Source organism: Oncorhynchus kisutch, unplaced genomic scaffold, assembly GCF_002021735.2.
Source record: "Oncorhynchus kisutch isolate 150728-3 unplaced genomic scaffold, Okis_V2 scaffold2150, whole genome shotgun sequence".
Classification (NCBI taxonomy): domain Eukaryota; kingdom Metazoa; phylum Chordata; class Actinopteri; order Salmoniformes; family Salmonidae; genus Oncorhynchus; species Oncorhynchus kisutch.
Genome location: NW_022264095.1, coordinates 3,626 through 26,630, shown reverse-complemented (window position 1 = coordinate 26,630; position 23,005 = coordinate 3,626). Strand labels below are relative to the sequence as shown.

General features: G+C 42.7%; 1 protein-coding gene and 1 pseudogene across 3 annotated transcripts; both read right to left on the bottom strand.

Annotated features, from left to right (window-relative positions):
- Positions 1–1,030: 1,030 nt before the first annotated feature.
- Positions 1,031–7,416, bottom strand: LOC109876709 (methionine-R-sulfoxide reductase B1-A-like; annotated as a pseudogene). Of its 2 annotated transcripts, none has more exons than XR_004208623.1 (4): positions 7,232–7,416; positions 6,059–6,201; positions 1,850–1,964; positions 1,031–1,666 (listed from the first exon to the last, which is right to left on the bottom strand). The product of XR_004208623.1 is annotated as a methionine-R-sulfoxide reductase B1-A-like, transcript variant X1 (transcript). The 2 variants fall into 2 exon arrangements; XR_004208624.1 differs by lacking the exon at positions 7,232–7,416 and adding an exon at positions 6,362–6,459.
- Positions 7,417–10,265: 2,849 nt separating this feature from the next.
- LOC116369305 (cytoplasmic phosphatidylinositol transfer protein 1) lies at positions 10,266–22,131 on the bottom strand. The gene is made up of 4 exons (XM_031819432.1): positions 20,619–22,131; positions 17,195–17,350; positions 15,582–15,645; positions 10,266–11,861 (listed from the first exon to the last, which is right to left on the bottom strand). Exons 1-4 carry the CDS (start codon positions 20,748–20,750, stop codon positions 11,545–11,547), a joined length of 669 nt encoding a protein of 222 aa, XP_031675292.1. The 5' UTR covers positions 20,751–22,131; the 3' UTR covers positions 10,266–11,544.
- Positions 22,132–23,005: the final 874 nt, after the last annotated feature.

The following is a 23,005-nucleotide window of genomic DNA, read 5'->3' as shown; positions in this document are numbered from 1 at the left end:
TGTGCCATGGCGGAGATCTTTGTGGGCTATACTCAGCCTTGTCTCAGGATGGTAAGTTGGTGGTTGAAGATATCCCTCTAGTGGTGTGGGGGCTGTGCTTTGACAAAGTGGGTGGGGTTATATCCTTCCTGTTTGGCCCTGTCCGGGGGTGTCTTCGGATGGGGCCACAGTGTCTCCTGACCCCTCCTGTCTCAGCCTCCAGTATTTATGCTGCAGTAGTTTGTGTCGGGGGGCTAGGGTCAGTTTGTTATATCTGGAGTACTTCTCCTGTCCTATTTGGTGTCCTGTGTGAATTTAAGTGTGCTTTCTCTAATTCTCTCTTTCTTTCTCTCTCTCGGAGGACCTGAGCCCTAGGTCCATGCCCCAGGACTACCTGACATGATGACTCCTTACTGTCCCCAGTCCACCTGGCCGTGCTGCTGCTCGTTTTAACTGTTCTGCCTTATTATTATTCGACCATGCTGGTCATTTATGAACATTTGAACATCTTGGCCATGTTCTGTTATAATCTCCACCCGGCACAGCCAGAAGAGGACTGGCCACCCCACATAGCCTGGTTCCTCTAGGTTTCTTCCTAGGTTTTGGCCTTTCTAGGGAGTTTTTCCTAGCCACCGTGCTTCTACACCTGCATTGCTTGCTGTTTGGGGTTTTAGGCTGGGTTTCTGTACAGCACTTTGAGATATCAGCTGATGTACGAAGGGCTATATAAATACATTTGATTTGATTTGTGAGTCTAGCCCACATTCATTGCCAGACCAAATGACAAGCCCGTCCTGATGCGTGGTCTCATGTCTGCCACAAGGTGGGAGTATAATGCATAAAAAATAAACTCACTGTGAAAGATGTGGAACAAGATTAGTTGTATAACCAGAGTAATGATTCAGTATATACTAACAATTTAGTATTTTCAGGTCTGCTAATCTCTTGAGGTGAGTACAGAAAAATACTGGCATGATTGATGTGTTTGTCATAAAGATGGTTGAAAAAATATTTTCATATTTTAATTTAAAATATAAACCAACAAATAATGTAATCTTCTATAAAAGTACATCTTTATTTCTCAGTTTAATTTCTCTTTTTGTTTGCATATTATACATTGTGACCGTTAAGACCATTGAGATTTTATTTACGTCACTGTCTATCTTTAAGAGGCTCATAACATCATTGATAGAACTGATTAACATACATTGGTAGATTGAGCCACTTTTGTTTGCTTTCACTACTATATATAAATGAGGACATCTTGAAGTTACATTCACCACTATGAAGGCTACATAGTGATCCCCCATTTGACTGACAATGTTAAGATAAAAAATAAAACAATGTTTAAGTGACAGACTATCTTTGTGTAATGGTGTAACTCCTTGTACTTGTCTGTGTTCTGATTGTGTAGTATTGTTATATTATGATGGTGTAGTATTGTTATATTATGATGGTGTAGTATTGCATAATGTAGCTGACTATTTGGTAGGAGTTCCTCTGTCCTTGTCCAGCGAAGACATTGACCATCAGTGTCCTGGAGGTCCCAAAGTGGGCTTTATCCCAGGACACTTCATCCACTGTCCTGCACACCTTCAGCAGCACAGAGACTCCAGACAATCCTACTGCTCTACCATCACTGTGACTCCATAGCCCTGCTGCTCACCTTACTGTCCATCTACCTTATCTGTGGAGAGAGAAAGGACAACATTTTAATTAAAGTTTTTAAATGTAACATTAACTATCCAGTGGTTAACGTGTGCTCAGTCAGATTGGTTAGGTATCAACCAGAGACATTGACATGTTTTGACTATAATCTAATCAAATTGGCTTGACATTCCGTGACAACATAATTTAAGTGAACCCGTACCTTTAGGGACGAACTTCAGTGAGCTGCTGAATATTCAGAAACGTGAGAGTCCTTTCTTTGGCCCGTCTCCCACAAACTCATGACCCAGTCCGTTCCCACACTTCCCACATCGGACCTGAAACACACAACTATCAGATTCCATCTTTACAATAGTAAAGTCAATTCTATGTGCCAAATTTTTATCAAGAAAAAGGTGTTTTCCTTCATAAAAACTCTGTTCACAACGTTGACATCGGCAAACCGCCCCCCCAAACAACACCATACACATGGTCTGCGGTTGTGAGGCCGGTTGGAAGTACAACATATTCTAAAATTACATTGAGGTGGCTTATGGTAGAGAAATTAACATTCAATTCTCTGGCAACAGCTCTGGTGAACAGTCCTGCAGTCAGCATGCCAATTGCAAAAATACACTTTTTGTGCCTATTGAAAATGTCGGGGATATTTTATTTCAGCTCATGAAACATGTGACCAACACTTTACAAAGTTGCGTTTCGATTTTTGTTCAATGCACAATCAACATATCAAACATGATTATTAGGACCCTCCCAAGTTTAAAATGAAACACTGCTTACAAATGCAGAAATTGAATGCAATACCCTACACACATCCTGTTAAAATGAACATGGACTCATCAGTGTATTGACCACAAGCAGACAACCACTTAGCAATGAACAGTCAACAGAGGGACACCCTTATGGAGTAGGGATAAGTTGTCACCCATATTTTCTGTCACGATCACTTTCGCAGTCAAAAAGCAAGCCGAAATTTACCGCTCAGATTATTAAAAAAATATGACTTAACTTTATACGTTTCTGTGAAGTAAACCTAATACATTATCACAGCATATTGGTTATGCTTGGCCTGCCAATATTGTTCTTCTCAGACCATATTATATTTCAAAACTCAAGCTTTGATAACAAAATAGATCAGTTGCGAGGCATAGTTGAGCATTAATTGAAATAATCTGATGTTTTATTTTACTGGACTAATTAATTAATGGTACCTGCATCTGTTGGTCAGTCTCAGCGGAGGAAAGGAGAGAGCAGCAGACTGATGGTCAGTCTCAGCGGAGGAAAGGAGAGAGCAGCAGACTGATGGTCAGTCTCAGCGGAGGAAAGGAGAGAGCAGCAGACTGATGGTCAGTCTCAGCGGAGGAAAGGAGAGAGCAGCAGACTGATGGTCAGTCTCAGCGGAGGAAAGGAGAGAGCAGCAGACTGAGGGTCAGTCTCAGCGGAGGAAAGGAGAGAGCAGCAGACTGATGGTCAGTCTCAGCGGAGGAAAGGAGAGAGTAGCAGACTGAGGGTCAGTCTCAGCGGAGGAAAGGAGAGAGCAGCAGACTGAGGGTCAGTCTCAGCAGAGGAAAGGAGAGCGCAGCAGACTGAGGGTCAGTCTCAGCAGAGGAAAGGAGAGAGCAGCAGACTGAGGGTCAGTCTCAGCGGAGGAAAGGAGAGAGCAGCAGACTGATGGTCAGTCTCAGCGGAGGAAAGGAGAGAGCAGCAGACTGATGGTCAGTCTCAGCGGAGGAAAGGAGAGAGCAGCAGACTGATGGTCAGTCTCAGCGGAGGAAAGGAGAGAGCAGCAGACTGAGGGTCAGTCTCAGCGGAGGAAAGGAGAGAGCAGCAGACTGATGGTCAGTCTCAGCGGAGGAAAGGAGAGAGTAGCAGACTGAGGGTCAGTCTCAGCGGAGGAAAGGAGAGAGCAGCAGACTGAGGGTCAGTCTCAGCAGAGGAAAGGAGAGCGCAGCAGACTGAGGGTCAGTCTCAGCAGAGGAAAGGAGAGAGCAGCAGACTGAGGGTCAGTCTCAGCGGAGGAAAGGAGAGAGCAGCAGACTGATGGTCAGTCTCAGCGGAGGAAAGGAGAGAGCAGCAGACTGAGGGTCAGTCTCAGCGGAGGAAAGGAGAGAGCAGCAGACTGATGGTCAGTCTCAGCGGAGGAAAGGAGAGAGCAGCAGACTGAGGGTCAGTCTCAGCGGAGGAAAGGAGAGAGCAGCAGACTGAGGGTCAGTCTCAGTGGAGGAAAGGAGAGAGCAGCAGACTGATGGTCAGTCTCAGCGGAGGAAAGGAGAGAGCAGCAGACTGAGGGTCAGTCTCAGCGGAGGAAAGGAGAGAGCAGCAGACTGATGGTCAGTCTCAGCGGAGGAAAGGAGAGAGCAGCAGAGCATCCGTCTGTCACGGTCCCTGCCCTCTACCTTCCTCCAGTGACACTGACCAGAGGGTACACATTATTTCTGCCTCATGCACAAACTCATGCTGTTCTTATGACCAGAGAAAGTGAAATATTCATCGATATTAAAATAGACATGAGCTGCTGATAATAAAGACGCAGGCCTAGCGACACACTTGGCTACTAACTCATTGCAGCTGCAGCGCGAGTGGAATGAAGGAGAAGAGTATTTATGTTTCGTAAAAGTGTTGAATAAAAACAGTATTGACAGTGTTGAATAAAAACAGTGTTGACAGTGTTGAATAAAAACAGTGTTGACAGTGCTGAATAAAAACAGTGTTGACAGTGCTGAATAAAAACTGTTGACAGTGCTGAATAAAAACAGTGTTGACAGTGCTGAATAAAAACAGTGTTGACAGTGCTGAATAAAAACAGTGTTGACAGTGATGAATAAAAACAGTGTTGACAGTGATGAATAAAAACAGTGTTGACAGTGCTGAATAAAAACAGTGTTGACAGTGCTGAATAAAAACAGTGTTGACAGTGCTGAATAAAAACAGTGTTGACAGTGCTGAATAAAAACAGTGTTGACAGTATTGAATAGAAACAGTGTTGACAGTGCTGAATAAAAACAGTGTTGACAGTGCTGAATAAAAACAGTGTTGACAGTAGTGAATAAAACAGTGTTGACAGTGCTGAATAAAACAGTGTTGACAGTGCTGAATAAAAACAGTGTTGACAGTGCTGAATAAAAACAGTGTTGACAGTGCTGAATAAAAACTGTTGACAGTGCTGAATAAAAACAGTGTTGACAGTGCTGAATAAAAACAGTGTTGACAGTGATGAATAAAAACAGTGTTGACAGTGATGAATAAAAACAGTGTTGACAGTGATGAATAAAAACAGTGTTGACAGTGATGAATAAAAACAGTATTGACAGTGCTGAATAAAAACAGTGTTGACAGTGATGAATAAAAACAGTGTTGACAGTGCTGAATAAAAACAGTGTTGACAGTGATGAATAAAAACAGTGTTGACAGTGCTGAATAAAAACAGTGTTGACAGTGCTGAATAAAAACAGTGTTGACAGTGATGAATAAAAACAGTGTTGACAGTGCTGAATAAAAACAGTGTTGACAGTGATGAATAAAAACAGTATTGACAGTGATGAATAAAAACAGTGTTGACAGTGATGAATAAAAACAGTATTGACAGTGATGAATAAAAACAGTGTTGACAGTGCTGAATAAAAACAGTGTTGACAGTGCTGAATAAAAACAGTGTTGACAGTGCTGAATAAAAACAGTGTTGACAGTGATGAATAAAAACAGTATTGACAGTGCTGAATAAAAACAGTGTTGACAGTGATGAATAAAAACAGTATTGACAGTGATGAATAAAAACAGTGTTGACAGTGCTGAATAAAAACAGTGTTGACAGTGCTGAATAAAAACAGTGTTGACAGTGATGAATAAAAACAGTGTTGACAGTGCTGAATAAAAACAGTGTTGACAGTGATGAATAAAAACAGTGTTGACAGTGATGAATAAAAACAGTGTTGACAGTGATGAATAAAAACAGTGTTGACAGTAGTGAATAAAAACAGTGTTGACAGTGATGAATAAAAACAGTGTTGACAGTGATGAATAGAAACAGTGTTGACAGTGCTGAATAAAAACAGTGTTGACAGTAGTGAATAAAAACAGTGTTGACAGTGATGAATAAAAACAGTGTTGACAGTGATGAATAAAAACAGTATTGACAGTGCTGAATAAAACTTCAACATGAAGTCAATCATAAAAACAGCAGCTCTGCTGTATTCCCTGACAATTAAATAAAGGAGCCCAAGTCTTTATCGTTGGCTTTTCTACAGAAATGTTTGGTGATCGACTACGAATGCCTAGAAGATCGACCAGTTGAATTTCCCCCACTAATGGATAAGATTGGGGAAGGGGAAGCTTAGCTGATCTTAGATCTGTACCTAAGGTAAACTTCACAACTCTGGTCTAATGCAACTCCACGCCCAAACTGAGAGGATCTCACCTTGAATGCCCCAGGTCTCTCCTCGTGCTTGGACACACTGTCCTGGAGGACGGTCTCAGTGAAGGCAGGCCAGGGGGAGGAATGCTCGTACTTAGATCTGCTGGAGAACAGCTGGTGTCCACACTGGGCACACATATACAACCCTGGGGAGATAGAAGATTACAGTGAGATTAGCCAAAAGTAGATCTAGGATGTATGTTCAACACATTCTCTTTGAGTGAAGTTACAGGATGATTTGACCAGTGAAAACGTCATTAATCCACCAGGAACAATCCTCAATGGATAAAAGTGCAGTTGACTCACATTATTTCCTTAACCAAACCGGTTTGTCATCTATTAACCCTGGGGAGGGACCCATGTTCAACACATTCTCTTTGAGTGATGTTACAGGAGGACATGTCAAAACCTACATTTAGGAGAAATGATGACATAAGGGGCCACATTAAGATCTAAATGTACTTGTATTGGCGCTACATTGTATACTTATAAATAATACAATTTGTATTTTCAATTATACTTTATAGTTACTGCAACTACTGATGTTTGGTTTACATTTGTTTTCTTGGCCCAGTGGAGTAAGTTGCTACAGTTTAACTGGCTGGTGGTTCAATCTTCCATCACGGTTTGGTAAGAGCCAGAGGGCGATCAGAAGTAATGCAACGTTTTGGAACGCTCAGACAGAAACATGTTATTCATGCAGAGCAAACATGGCTCTCTGACTTGTAGAATAAGGACTCACGACGGCTCTATTCATGGTATTTCTATCTGCAACGTTCGAAAACGTTTGGCAATTTAACGTGGCCCTTGTGTAATCAGTGATTACAAGAGCATGCTACTTTTAGTTAGCTACTGATTGAGCATAAGTTAGGTCATAGCATAAGTTATGTCATAGCATAAGTTAGGTCATAGTCCAACACAGTTGGGCTAACGTTACTGTAACAGATACCAGACGTTATAGTTATGTGCCACAACGTCCCAAATCAAATGTATTTATAAAACCCTTTTTACATCAATGTCAAAGTGCTTATACAGAAACCCAGCCTAAAACCCCAAACAGCAAGCAAAGCAGATGTATAAGTTACTTTTACTGACTAATCTCATGTTTACAAGTTAGCTTAGCTACTGTAACTGACTAACTTTAATGCTATCTTAGCTAGCTGAGGAGCCTCTTACCAGTTTTAAAGTGGTCTTTAAAGACCTCACCACCGAAGAAGGAACAAAATGACATTACTCCACTTGCAATTAACCTTAATCAACCCGGTTTGTTATCTATCGGCTTTGAGAAAAGTTCAGACTTGTGCTTGCTTTGGGACAGCAGCAGTGGGCTGGTACTGCTGAATGACGTCGATTGTTCAATGCCCCAATGAAAGTGTACTTCCGGTTACTTTACAGTGAGATTTCAAAATAAAAGCCTCAACTCCAACGGTTAGTGCTTTCAGGGATCCTTGGGACGTCCCTACTGTAAACCCTAACCTTGGGAGCAGTTAGGCTTTTTTTACAACCAAATCTCTAATTTTGATGTAAATTGAATGTTTCTGAGAAACCTAACGCAACCAGTGATTCATTCATTTTATATTGTTGCACTGTCTCTATGCACACTCACAGGGCCCTACACACACCCACTCACATAGGCCTACAATCATCATATACGCTGCTGCTGCTAATCTGTTTACCATAAATCCTGATGCCTAGTCACGTTATCCCTATATGTGGGCTCCTGAGTGGCCCAGCAGTCTAATGCACTGCAGTGCGAGAGGTGTCACTGCAGACCCTGGTTCGATCCTGGGCTGTATCAAAACCGTCCGTGATAGGGAGACCTGCAGGGCGGTGCACAAGTGGCCCAGCGTCGTCTATTTTGGCTGGGGTAGGCTGTCATTGTAAATAACAATTTGCTCTTAATTGACTTGCCTAGTTCAATAAATAATAAACACATACTGTAATGACCCTGGCTTTATAAGCGCGGATATAAGTCTTTATAAGAGCTGGACTTCGGGCTAGAAGGTTGAGGGTTCGAGACCTGCTCCCTGCCTGTTTCATTACATTGGTGTCAGAAGTGGGATCGGTCCTTGCATCCACGAACTTGCGTGTGCTTGGCCAGTGAGCGCGTTCCTATAAGACGTTGAGTCACAAGCTAAAACGAGGACGCGCTCTTTAAATGGAAGGAGTTGTGTAACAACCCTGGGTTTATATGCACGGATATCCACGCTCCCACTTGAGCATGCTGCTCAGTCAATAGCACGCTGGACTTCGGGCTAGAAGGTTGAGGGTTCGAGACCTGCTTCCTGCCTGTTTCAAAACAATACTTTATCTACCTCTGTCACTCCAGTACCCCTGCACATTGTAAATATGGTACTGGAACTGACCCTGTATATAGTATACTTACTAACTTTCTCGTTTTTTAATTTTTATTTCTTGTGTTTTTGTTCTACATTGTTATTTTTTGTATTATTCTTATTGATTACTGCATTATTGGGCATTACTTGTGCATTTGACATTAACACTTCATCAAATCAAATTAAATTGTATTAGTCACATGCGCCAAATACAACAGGTATTACAGTGAAAAGTTTACTTACGAGCCTCTAACCAACAACGCAGTTAAAAAATATATGGATAAGAATAATAAATATAAGTAACAAATAATTAAAGAGCAGCAGTAAAATAACAATAGCAAGACTATATACAGGGGGGTACCGGTACAGAGTCAATTTGCAGGGGGCACTGGTTAGTTGAGGTAATATGTACATGTAGGTAGAGTTATTAAAGTGACTATACATAGATGATAACAACAGAGAGTAGCAGCGGTGTAAAAGGGGGGCGGCAATGCAAATAGTCTGGGTGACCATTTGATTAGATGTTCAGGAGTCTTATGGCTTGGGGGGTAGAAGCTGTTTAGAAGCCTCTTGGACCTAGACTTGGTGCTCCAGTATCGCTTGCCGTGCGGTAGCAGAGAGAACAGTCTATGACTAGCCTAGCTGGAGTCTTTGACAATTTTTAGGGCCTTCCTCTGACACCGCCTGGTATAGAGGTCCTGGATGGCAGGAAGCTTGGCCCCGGTGATGTACTGGGCCGTTCGCAGTACCCTCTGTAGTGCCTTGCGGTCGGAGGCTGAGCAGTTGCCATACCAGGCAGTGATGCAACCATGGTTCAGCTGTAGAGCCTTTTGAGGATCTGAGGACCCATGGCAAATCTTTTCAGTCTCCTGAGGGGGAATAGGTTTTGTCGTGCCCTCGTCACGACTGTCTTGGTGTGCTTGGACCATGTTAGTTTGTTGGTGATGTGGACGCCAAGGAACTTTACACTCTCATACCTCCTCATCCTTGTTTTGCAGTACGGTGGCACTGAAAAAACATGAACAAATGCTCCAAAAACACCCAAATACATCCTTTTAGAAACAAAAACGCTGTTAGTATAGCATGAAATTGTGTCATTCCGGACTTTATATTCCATTCATTGCGACTCGAGCTGCTTCCCCAATCCAGCTGTACCATTCTCTGTGTAGCCTGCTGCTACAGGTAACTGACGAAATAAAGGAAACACCAACATAAAGTGTCTTAATAGGGTGTTGGGCCACCATGAGCCAGAACAGCTTAACTGTGCCTTAGCATAGATTCTACAAGTGTCTGGAACTTCCTGTGTGGTGCTTCCTGCTTTCAATATACTTTGTATTCCTCATTTACTCATGTTTCTTTTGTTTTGGAAGTTCCATGTAGAATGGACGGAGAGGTATCACTCGAGTCTCAACTAAATGGAATATAACGTTGCGGAAGTAAGAAATAACACAATGTAATGTGTACAACAAGTGAAGACTTGCATTACTATACTTAAAGCTTTTCTGTTTCTAAAAGTGTTTCCCCACCTTTGTTCATGCTGTTTCAGAGCCCCCATAGTGCACAACTAGGATCAGGAAATGAACCATTGGTTGGGGGGAAGTTTCTCAAAAACAAGTGAAATCACATAAAAAGTGTCTGGACCCTTCCACAACATGCTATTTACATAAACAATGTAGGTTGGTTGTAAAAAAGCTATAGCAAGGACCCTACCCCAACGTACAATAAGCATCCAGTGACTGTAAGTCACAAGTTGACCCTACTAACCTAACCCATGTGTCACTTCAGTTTAATAAACTAAACAAGAAACTGATGAACTACAGATATCACAATTCCCCCACGTATTGTCATTTAGTTTATATGAATGACACCAGATGTTTGAGCAATATTTAATTTATTGATTTGATATAAAACACAACAACAACATGATTGCAAATTCATGACTTAAATCAAAAAGCCAAATCACAACATTGATCAGATGTTTTGTCCTGTCGTAGTCTGTAACAAGCAAAGGAAAAGCCCCATACCGTATAGAAGACAGACATTTCAAAGGTACATTTTCTCCCCAGTTTAAAAGAAAAGCAGAGGCTGGATATTCAGACCATGCATTTTTCTATATGTCTTTAAAAGGGCACCATGGCCAACAAAACCATACCAACAGAATTCAGATTCAGAAAGAGAACGCCTCCACTTTAGAGCTCTACACAGACCTCTTTCTCTCTCTCTCCAATGCAGAGATTACAGCAATTCCATAGCATTGAAAGACATCAATGAATTCAGCATTTTTACAATAGATAACTCTTAAATATACATATTTACAAAACAAAACAGGATAAAATAACACTCTCCTGAAATCCACTGTTTTACTCTGTTCACAGCGACCTACAACAAACCATGAATAACAACCAACACACAATTACATCTGAAATTACATGGCGTCAATTTCCAACCAATAAGAGGGCTTGACTGCAAGGAGAGAGGAGGAAATGAGTTTGATCATCCCACACATTTATATCCATATGAAGAAAGATTGAGTGTGTTGATTGAAGAGTCTATTTATCAGATCTCTGTGTATCTAGGTAACAAACCCTGAGATACAGTATCAACTGAGATGAAAGAGGACTGAGACACTGAAGAGAAGCAAAGTATTCAGAGGAATGTGAACTAAATTAAATCAGACTATAATTGACCTCCACATGAGCTTTCTGGCTGGTAGATGGTGCTGGTTGCTGTGTTTTAATGGGACCAATGGAGAGGTTCAAGAGGTTTTTAAAAGACACTCAGTGTGTGTGTGTGTGTGTGTGTGTGTGTGTGTGTGTGTGTGTGTGTGTGTGTGTGTGTGTGTGTGTGTGTGTGCGTGCGTGAGTGTGTGTTTGCACGTACATGTATTTGGTGTGTGCCTTGAGACTCCTCTCCAAGTGTTGCGTGGTGATCAGACTGACTCTCTCTCTGCAAAAGCAGACCAAGACACAGTTAGTTGGTGACAGTGGCTGGCTTCAGGGTGATACCAGCAACTGTCTGTGGAGAGGCGTTTACCACACCACCAAGTTACAGGAGGTCTGTGAACAACACTCCCTTTTACATAAGTTGTCTAGGGGACAAAATGGCCACTCCCTGAATGTAGATAGGTGTATACCACACCTATGGGTCCCCCTCTCATTCAGGCTGGGGGCTAGGGGTTGAGCCCCAGGAGAAGATGCTAGCCAGCCTGAAGCCTGAGTCCCTGCGATTGGGATCGGGGAGGGTCAAGGTCTCTGGGGCTGACTTCTTCCTGGGTCGGTCCTTGGGCACGGAGAGGTACTCTGGAGGCTCCGTGGAGAGGGGGGTGGAGGGGGCGCTGGAGGGCCCGTTGCGGGCCACTGAGGCCAAGGGGGTCTCGGTGATGGAGATGGATGGGGGGAAGGGGCCGATCTTACGGTTGGTGGCCTCCTGGGTGGCCCGCTCGTACTCTCTCACCTCGTCCATGGTCATTTCTTCAGGGGGGAGAGAGAGGGATATATTTCAACCCCATGACATCTACTGTATGTCTTAGCATTGTAGTGTAATAACACAATTACATTATACAGTAAATACGTATCTGACTTCACCTGTTGCATTTAAAAGAGCTTCCATTTCAAAGGCTCTTGGAGATGAATACAAGCAATACATGAAAGGATGTTCCCTGCTCTGAACACAAATCTGAATTCATAATCAGTTGTGTGTGTTCCAAAGGAGACAGTAACACAGTCATCATCCTCGCTCACAAGTGTGTGTGTGTGTGTGTGTGTACGTGTGTGAGTGTGTCAAATAAAATAATAAAATAAAATAAAATAAAATACATGCTTTGTAAAAAACATGTGTAGACTAACAGTGAAATGCTAACAGTGACTTGCTCACTTGTGTGTGTGTGTGTGTATGTGTGTGTGTGTGTGTGTGTGTGTGTGTGTGTTTGGGTCCGTACACGTGTTCTGTGCTGTTCCGGTAGGACAAACAAAGCATGAAATTTGATTCAGTCAATGACAATGCATGAACGTTTGAGTGCGTTTGAATGGATGACATGAAATGAGTCAGAGAGGAAGAGGGAGATGAGTCACCAGCAGATAGAGGAACAGTGAAGGAAGAGTGAAGACATACGGCTGGCTGTCACAAGGCTCTCTACCATGTCCAGTGATGGTGGTGGGTGGCAGGTGAGTTTATGCTGTGTTATGCTGTGGTTGTTGGACATGGCCAACTCTAATGTACGTGTTTCTGGTACTCCTGCACATCATCCCAAGTTATATCTGTGGAGATGTTCCAGACCACCACCACGCCACCTGTTAGCTAGCTAGGGCACTTGGTGCAGGAGGAGGTCTTATGGGAAGGGTCGGCAAGAGGTCAGGTGGTCACAACCATAAAGAGCTGAGGAAGTCGGCGTAGTCTGCGGGTAGTTAACCATTAGTGACAAACACTTGCACTTTCAATTGAGATTCTCATTTGAGAAGTATTTAAATCAAAGACTTTACCTGGCTCTGGGAAAGCAGCCCCTTGGTGAGATAGAGTACGTACTGGGCAGGTATGGATATAGGTTAAAGGCCCAATGCAGACATTTTTTTATCTTAATATCAAATCATTTTGGGGGAACAATTAAGTACCTTACTGTGATTGATTTCAATTAAAATGGTAAAATAGAAACAAACATTGTATCTTAGCAAAGAACAATTTCTCAAGCAATAATGTTTATAGGACTGTCTGGGAGTGGTCTGAGATGGGAGAAAAAACAGCTGTTATTGGCAGAGAGGTTTGGAACTCTTTCTTATCAGTCTATGAACTAATTTACCACCTGGTGATGTCACCAGGCAGGCCAAAACTCCATCCCATCAAAACAGGCTGACATTTTAGATAGCTCCAACACTAAAAGGGAATTATCATAATGTTCAGAATTTATCAGTATTATTTCAACCTCATACACTCTTGGAAAAAAAGATGCTATATAAAACCTTACAGGGTTCTTCGGCTGTCCCCATAGGAGAACCCTTTGAAGAACACTTTTTGGTTGCAAGTAAAACTCTTTTGGTTCCTTTCTACATGTAAACAAAAATGGTTCTATCTAGAACCAAAACAGGTTGTACCTGGAACCAAAAAGGGTTCTCCTATGGGGACAACTGAAGAACCCTTTTGGAACCCTTTTTTTGTAAGAGTGTAGTGTGGAAATAAATATAAAACACAGAAAATCACATTTTTGACTGCACTGGGCCTTTAATGTGAAGTGGAGCAGCGCATTAGTGGGTGGACACAGGGTGGTTTGATATAGTGGTGGTTTATGGTATAAGATACACGCTCTCAGGAATATTATTTGACAAGCCTTAGTAATGTAGGCTGTGGAAAACCACAATGCAAGGATGGAGGGAAGGACCACTGCTGGACAACAGGGCCGTGTTCGTTTAGGGCACACAACGTTTGAAAATGTTTTGCAACAGAAAATCAAAACTTGTTTTTCTTATTGAACAGGTAGTCCCTCTGATTCAGTTGATTTTCTTCTGTTTGGTGCTAAATTAATATGACCCAGATGATATACAGCCCACAGGAGGTTGGTGCCACCTTAATTGGGGAGGACAGGCTTGTGGTAATGACTGGAGTAGAATTGGTGGTATTGTATCAAATGTGTTTGATGCATTCCATTCATTCCGTTCCAGCCACTATTATGAGCCGTCCTCCCCTCAGTGGCCTCCAGTGATACAGCCACTTTCACTGACTCTCCCACAGCTCTTGGAGGAAGGGGAACAATGCAATCTAGATTGACCTAAGGCTATAGTGTATCTACTGTGCTAATTATGTACTGTATACTAGTTCATGTTGTATGTGAATAGGGATAAAGAGCAGAGGCTCTGTGGTCTTAAATGTTCCTCTATCGTTAAAGCCAGGCTCCGTAAGTCCCAAATAAAATAGCTACTGACTCTTGGCATACTGTCACGTTCTCTCATCTTATGACCCATACAGTAGTCAAGTGCTCTCTGTACCTGTGTGCAGACTCTCTGAATCATTATCTTGCAGTGGATACATCTCAAGTGGGAGCTTCTCTGATGAAGGTCAGCGAGAAAGCGTATTGGTTGTGAGAAATGGGCTTTATATATATATTTTTATGAACCTTTATTTAACTAGGCAAGTCAGTTAAGAACAAATTCTTATTTACATTGACGGGACTGGGACTGGGGCCTGGGATTAAAAATAACATTTATAAATACTGAATCAATCAATAATGAATCATTATTGTTATAATTAAGAATGTTTATGTTCCTTCTCCATGAGAATCGTGATGCGTCAGCTTTTCACAAACAAGTTAAGTACATAATTCAAAATGTACAAAAGAGTGGTCTGGCCTATCAATTGTCTTTTTTCCTAAAATAAAAGGCTGCTAACAAATGTAACAACAGGGTGAGAAGTGTAGTTTCAGTCAAATCTGCATTCAAATACCGTTAGAAATTATTTGAAATAGTGAAGCTGTGGTTGATTGAGCTGGCCTGTTGCATTGGAACTAATAAAACAGTATTGGAAATACAAACCCCGCCCACCTGGCCCTCCAGGCAGGTTAAAGCAACCGCTTAAGCTATTTGAAACACTGTAGTGTTGAACTCAGGTCTTGTTGCAGTGTACCTTGTGTTTGACCATCCTGGCCACACAGATCCATTTTATAAGCCGTTTGCTCATGTTGAAACAGTGAAGTAAATCAATGAAACACTGAAGACAAGAAATTCTCAGACTAAAAACCTCATACAAAATAATGGTTATTAACACAAATCAATGCTTGTATAGATGAGTTACTGACATTTTGAGATAGCTTTCAGGAAACAGACAAATGAACACAAACTCAAATATACAGATAATAGATAGTAGCAGTGCTTTGTGCCATGGCCCAGGTCCTACATTAGGCAGAGTGAAGATCATGGTCACATAGAAGTAGATAGTGGTTATGCGCCAGAGGCTGGTCTAGCAGGTAACTGGGCCACTGCAGCACATACACGTCACCCCTCAGTGTGGGTAAGAATCCTGGCCCCAGCACTAGTCTGCATCTCCCTCCCTCTCCATCTTCTTACTCACTAAAATACAAATACTATGAAATATACATTTAAAAAATGTAATAATAATAATAATATATACATACACACAGTATAAACAAGCTAGCTCACATCTGAGCGTACATGTCAACTAACTGGGACAGAGACAAGATGCAAACTCACCAATCCACTCATCCACCCAGGCAAAGGCTTGTCTGTGTCCTAGGAGCAGGACGTCACGGATAACCTGAGGATGGAGAGAGAAGGACAAGGAAGGTAAAGAGGGAGAGTGAGAAAGAGAGGGAGTGAGTGAGTGAGTGAGTGAGTGAGTGAGTGAGTGAGTGAGGAGTGAGTGAGTGAGTGAGTGAGTGAGTGAGTGAGTGAGGGAGGGAGGGAGGGAGGGAGGGAGGGAGGGAGGGAGGGAGGGAGGGAGGGAGGGAGGGAGGGAGGGAGGGAGGGAGGGAGGGAGGGAGGGAGGGAGGGAGGGAGGGAGGGAGAAAGAAGGGTGGACAGGAAAGGAGGTTAGAAGACTTAGTGAGAGGACAGGTGAGTCAGAGAGGAAAGGAAGCTAAAAGACTTAGTGAGAGGACAGGTGAGTCAGAGAGGAAAGGAAGTTAGAAGACTTAGTGAGTCAGAGAGGAAAGGAGGTTAGAAGACTTAGTGGGTCAGAGAGGAAAGGAGGTTAGAAGACTTAGTGAGAGGACAGGTGAGTCAGAGAGGAAAGGAAGTTAGAAGACTTAGTGAGAGGACAGGTGCATCAGAGAGGAAAGGAAGCTAGAAGACTTAGTGAGAGGACAGGTGAGTCAGAGAGGAAAGGAAGGTAGAAGACTTAGTGAGAGGACAGATGAGTCAGAGAGGAAAGGAAGCTAGAAGACTTAGTGAGAGGACAGGTGAGTCAGAGAGGAAAGGAAGTTAGAAGACTTAGTGAGTCAGAGAGGAAAGGAGGTTAGAAGACTTAGTGAGTCAGAGAGGAAAGGAGGTTAGAAGACTTAGTGAGAGGACAGGTGAGTCAGAGAGGAAAGGAAGCTAGAAGACTTAGTGAGAGGACAGGTGCGTCAGAGAGGAAAGGAAGGTAGAAGACTTAGTGAGAGGACAGATGAGTCAGAGAGGAAAGGAAGCTAGAAGACTTAGTGAGTCAGAGAGGAAAATAAGCTAGAAGACTTAGTGAGAGGACAGGTGAGTCAGAGAGGAAAGGAAGCTAGAAGACTTAGTGAGTCAGAGAGGATGAGTCAGAGAGGAAAGGAAGCTAGAAGACTTAGTGAGTCAGAGAGGATGAGTCAGAGAGGAAAGGAGGTTAGAAGATTTAGTGAGTGAGAGAGGATGAGTCAGAGAGGAAAGGAGGTTAGAAGACTTAGTGAGTCAGAGAGGATGAGTCAGAGAGGAAAGGAGGTTAGAAGACTTAGTGAGTCAGAGAGGATGAGTCAGAGAGGAAAGGAGGTTAGAAGACTTAGTGAGTCAGAGAGGATGAGTCAGAGAGGAAAGGAGGTTAGAAGACTTAGTGAGTCAGAGAGGATGAGTCAGAGAGGAAAGGAGGTTAGAAGACTTAGTGAGTCAGAGAGGATGAGTCAGAGAGGATGAACTTTAAGAGTTGTTCTCTGTCTTTCTTCCACCAGTTAATGTTAGCCATGTGTGTCCCTGTATGAGTAATGCTGTGTGTGTGATGTTAGGGAAAGAGACCCTTAGGCAAGGAGAGGGACAGCTCAGAGGGGGAACAGGGGTATAGGTAGGGGTGGAGGGGGCTAAATTGAATTGTGTGTGTGAATACAGAAATGGTGGGTGGACATAACTGGACTGACCTTGTGTACAAACTGCTCCACCCGTGTCTGAAGACCCCACACCTCGAACTTGACTGTCACCAGTTTGTAGGAGCACATGATGGGTTCCTGGTTGTCGATCCAGCCCTCCTGCAGAACACCCCGGTCTGTCTTCTCTGATTTAAAGTACCGCAAGTCCTACAGGGAACCATGGAAACACAGTATGGACAGTATTAAAGCTACAGACCGGGATTGGTACATCCAATGTTGGACATCTTTTGACATAGTGACATTGAAGAATATAACTTTCACATACCTCATGGGCTTAGTGCCACTGTCTCACCTCATTGTTTTGTCTCTATACAGGAATGCAATTCAATTCCTGACCCAATGAGTTTTGCAGTAAACATCCTGACAAGTATGAATGAACCATGTTTCTTTGTCCAGCAGTCCAGCAGAATGGATGGTAGGTACCAGGTGGGTACAAGTCTCATGGAGAGCTCAGCCTGGAGCAGCCCGCTGGGGCGGGTTCTCATTACAAACAGTACCCATTACGCATGAATTAATCGCACTTCCCTGGGGACTCATTATACTGTAATGCTCATTAGCAAGGTCAGGTGTCTCGGTGTTGGGATGGTGAGAAGGGATGCGTCTCACACGCATGCACACAGAAAGACACACACACATAGAAACACGCACACACACAGAAACACACACACACACGAGAAAACTGGAGGCACTTTACGTGATTGCAGATGAGACGCGTTATAACGTTTGGTTAGGTTGGGTCAGAGGTGAGTGTGTGTGTGTGTGTGGAGGGGGGTGGGGTGGGGTGTATAAGCTATGTTATGTGCACAGTCTGCTTTTCAGGTGCTTCTTGATCATGTGACCTTACCAGGAGAGAACTCTGGGACTAGATGGTATACAGTTACGAACAGAATTGACTTTATGTAGCAGGTTAGGAGAACTTATGCAGCAGGATAGGATAATTAACCTAGCAGGTTGTCATCATGAGAAAGGAAAATTATGTGGATATATTGAAGCAACATCTCAAGACATCAGTCAAGAAGTTAAAGCTTGGTTGCAAATGGGTCTTCCAAATGGACAATGACCCCAAGTATACTTACAAAGTTGTGGCAAAATGGCTTAAGGACAACAAAGTCAAGGTATTGGAGTGGCCATCACAAAGCCCTGAACTCAATCCTATATAAAATGTGTGAGCAGAACTGAAAAAGCGTGTGTGGGCAAGAAGGCCTACAAACCTGACTCAGTTACACCAGCCCTGTCAGGAGGAATGGGCCAAAATTCACCCAACTTATTGTGGGAAGCTTGTGGAAGGATGCCTGAAACGTTTGACCCAAGTTAAACAATTTAAAGGCAATGCTACCAAATACTAATGGAGTGTATGTAAACTTCTGACCCACTGGGAATGTGATGAAATAAATCATTCTCTCTACTATTATTCTGACATTTCACATTCTTAAAATAAAATGATGATCCTATCTGACGTAAGAAAGGGAATTTTTATTAGGATTAAATGTCATTGTGAAAAACTGAGTTTAAATGTATTTGGCTAAGGTGTATGTAAACTACCGACTTCAACTGTATATCATTGTTCTGGTATAATGTGAATTTGGGTTGCAAAATTCCAGCAACTTTCCCAAAATTCCCAGGTTTCTGTAAATCCTGGTTGGAATATTCCAATTTATTTGTTTATTCCCTCCTGATTCCAGGAATATTCCAACCAGGATTTCTGGAAAATATGAGAATTTGTGGAAATTTACCAGAATTGTGCAGCCCTAGCTTAATGTAATAGTATGACCATCTGTCAAAATCATCTCTTTGTACTTACATTTGAACAATGACAAGTGAAACGTTACTGCAGTTGGCAACATATAAGACTAAGTCTCTGCTCTCCTGAACACAGCAGGTATCAGGGATCTAAAAATGGCTCAGATCAAATCAAATATACTTAAATAGGCTGGTTGACATTGTATTGTATTCCAGGAAAAAGCATCTGGTGGCTAGGGCATCAATCCCCGTCCTTTGGTCAAACATAAAAGACAGATCCATTGCTGTCCCCCTGACTCTAATAACAGACATGGTATTAGAGCCCCCCCCCCCTACACACACACACGTATGGAGAGGCAGATAGCCAGTTGGTGATCAGAGGAGTGAGAAGCTTTAAGAGGCTGTTTGAGGAAGATAACGCCGTGTATTCCTCCATTCCTCCACCCCCTTCCCTCCATCCATCCCTACATCAAACCTCCCTGAGGCCTATGAAGAGAAAAGAATGGAACGTGTAGGAGAGCAGGGACACAGCAGTGAACATGGTTAATGGCAGCCAAGACCAGCTAGAGGTCTCTCTCTCTGATGAAACTAGCAGCTAGCTGACCCTCAGGGCTGAGAGGGGAGATATGACCAGCTAGAGGTCTCTCTCTGATAAAACTAGCAGCTAGCTGACCCTCAGGGCTGAGAGGGGAGATATGACCAGCTAGAGGTCTCTCTCTCTGATGAAACTATCAGCTAGCTGACCATCAGGGCTGAGAGGGGAGATATGACCAGCTAGAGGTCTCTCTCTGATAAAACTAGCAGCTAGCTGACCCTCAGGGCTGAGAGGGGAGATATGACCAGCTAGAGGTCTCTCTCTCTGATGAAACTAGCAGCTAGCTGACCCTCAGGGCTGAGAGGGGAGATATGACCAGCTAGAGGTCTCTCTCTCTGATGAAACTAGCAGCTAGCTGACCCTCAGGGCTGAGAGGGGAGATATGACCAGCTAGAGGTCTCTCTCTGATAAAACTAGCAGCTAGCTGACCCTCAGGGCTGAGAGGGGAGATATGACCAGCTAGAGGTCTCTCTCTCTGATGAAACTATCAGCTAGCTGACCATCAGGGCTGAGAGGAGAAATGAGCAAATGAGATATGAGAGAAATGGGGATTTGTATACACTCTTAGAAAAAAGGGTTCCAAAAGGGTTTTCGGCTGTCCCCATAGAAAACCCCTTTTTGGTTCCAGGTAGAAGGGTTCAACCTAGAACCAAAGTAGTTCTATCTGGAACCAAAAAAAGGGTTCTTCAAAGGGTTCTCCTATGGGGTCAGCCAAAGAACCCGTTTAGGTTCTAGATAGTGCAGTTTTTCTAAGACTGTATTATCTTAGATATTTTGTTATCAGACTCTTACACTTTTTCTGACTTTGTGAAACGACCAGGTTGCTAGCACCCAGAGCTCACCCCCCCACTCCTCCCAAAAAGTACACTTCCACACTTTCTAACATGGGTTTAACAATGGTAGAAACTCATGCCAGCCAATGCTTACACCAATCATATGGTTTTAAATCCATGCCGGTGAGTGTACAAGTACACACTTGTACTGGAAAACGATGGAGAATTGTGACTGTCGAAGTCCACTGCTGCTGAAACAGTGACTTGGGATTCCTAACCCTTGACTTCTAACCTTTGACCTCCTCACCTCAGACTCCTTGTAGTAGCGATCTGGGATCTCGTCGTAGGCGATATCCACTAAGCACACCTCTATCTCCTCCTCCCCTTTGGGCTCGCTGTCAAAGATCTGAGGGATAGAGAAAAGAGATGGGCATGTCATTCTAGAGAGAGAGAGAGAGAGAGAGAAAGAGAGAGAACATAATCAACTGTTCTCCATGATGAGGACGTTGTATTTCAGCCACACCTTATCTATGTAGATGTATATCAGTGATCTTAGGAGTGAAGCTTAATCAACGGTCATTCCCACAGCAGCCACTAGGTGGAGCTCTGATGTTTGGATAAGTTGAGCGAGCGAACATTTCATGATACTGATCGGCCAGAGCTGCCAATCATATAGAGAATCACATTGTTTGAAGGGGGAAAGCGAGGCTTTTAACAGTTATGAATGCTTTACTCCTTTCCCCATTAAAGCCATTAGACCTCGTCAGGTGACAGGTGCTTTCGCCCGGAGGATACATTTAGCTCATTTAGCAGGGAGAAAGAAACAGGAGAGACAGAGGCAGAGCTGGTGCAGTAATAACCTCCTTGAAATAGTTGAATAATCCAGACAAAAATCCATCCATTACTGACATCAATGTATATTCATCTACCAACCTTTGCATGATAAGTAGACTGAGAGGATGAAAAACTGAACTGAATAATGATGTCTTTGAGAGTAGAGGAAGTAAGCCTTGGGAAATTGAGGTATTGATGGGATGAATTTAAAATTCAGCAAATACATACTTTAGTCTCAGGAATGAAGTCAGGGTCGTGTTCGTTTTGCACCAAACACAAGAAAATCAGCTGAAACAGGGAGGGATTACCTGGAAATGTCCAATAAGAAACTTTTCTTTTGTCTATAGCACAACGTTTTGAAAGGGTTTGCGTTATGTCCTAATGAACACGACCCAGGACAGACAAGATCACTTTTATGATATGACATCATGTAAATGTTGTGGAATGGTAATGTGAATGTGTCCCCCACCAGGAAATGAGGATCAGTGGTGACAGGAACAAGAAGCAACAGTCCTTGTTGAACGGACTGGATCAGACATGCAGACAGATACACACAATATCTCCCTATATCTTATTTCCTTTCTATCTTACTCCCCCTTCTCTCAACTCTGGTTGTCTGGATATCAGTCCTTCATACTGTAGGGAATTCAAATATGTAGCCAAGGAGCTGTAGGCAATCATCCCTTTCTCCCTGACATACCAACTCTCACAAAGAGAAGATGCAGCAGGCGAACACGGCTGAAAACAACTGTTGTCTACATCTCAAATGGCACCCTATTGCCTATGCAGTGCAGGGCTCTGGTCAAAAGTAGTGCACTATATAGGGAATAGATTGTCATTTGAGATGCAGATATGGTGTACTAAGGATGTCCTTGACATGTCCTTCAAACCAGAAGAAGGGGGATGAGTTATGAGTAAACCCATTGTGTAACATGAAGCAATGGGCATCTGATAGCAAACCCAACCAAGATAATGCATTATTGAAACTCTCCTAAACACAGAGGTATACGATATAAACTCTCCTAACACAGAGGTATACGATATAAACTCTCCTAACACAGAGGTATCGATATAAACTCTCCTAACACAGAGGTATACGATATAAAAACTCTCCTATCACAGAGGTATACGATATAAACTCTCCTAACACAGAGGTTACGATATAAACTCTCCTAACACAGAGGTATACGATATAAACTCTCCTAAACAGAGGTATACGATATAAACTCTCCTAACACAGAGGTATACGATATAAACTCTCCTAACACAGAGGTATACGATATAAACTCTCCTATCACAGAGGTATACGATATAAACTCTCCTATCACAGAGGTTATACGATATAAACTCTCTAACACAGAGTATACGATATACCTCTCCTAACACCGAGGTTATACCGAATAAACTCTCCTAACACAGAGGTATACGATATAAACTCTCCTAACACAGAGGTATACAATATAAACTCTCCTATCACAGAGGTATACGATATAAACTCTCCTAACACAGAGGTATACGATATAAACTCTCCTATCACAGAGGTATACGATATAAACTCTCCTAACACAGAGGTATACGATATAAACTCTCCTATCACAGAGGTATACGATATAAACTCTCCTAACACAGAGGTATACGATATAAACTCTCCTATCACCCTCTCCTAACTAAGAGGTATACAATATAAACTCTCCTAACACAGAGGTATACAATATAAACTCTCCTATCACCCTCTCCTAACACACAGACCACAGTTATCCATATTTTATTTAACTAGGCAAGTCAGTTAAGAACAAATTCTTATTTACAATGACAGCCTAGGAACAGTGGGTTAACTACCTTGTTTAGGGGCAGAATGAC

Coding starts and splice junctions, on each gene's coding strand:
- LOC116369305 (XM_031819432.1), bottom strand. CDS start 20,750: ATGACATGCCCATCTCTTTTCTCTATCCCTCAGATCTTTGACAGCGAG. Junction 17,351..20,618: donor GCTACTACAAGGAGTCTGAG/GTGAGGAGGTCA, acceptor GGTTCCCTGTAG/GACTTGCGGTACTTTAAATC. Junction 11,862..15,581: donor CTGGGTGGATGAGTGGATTG/GTGAGTTTGCAT, acceptor TCCCCCCTGAAG/AAATGACCATGGACGAGGTG.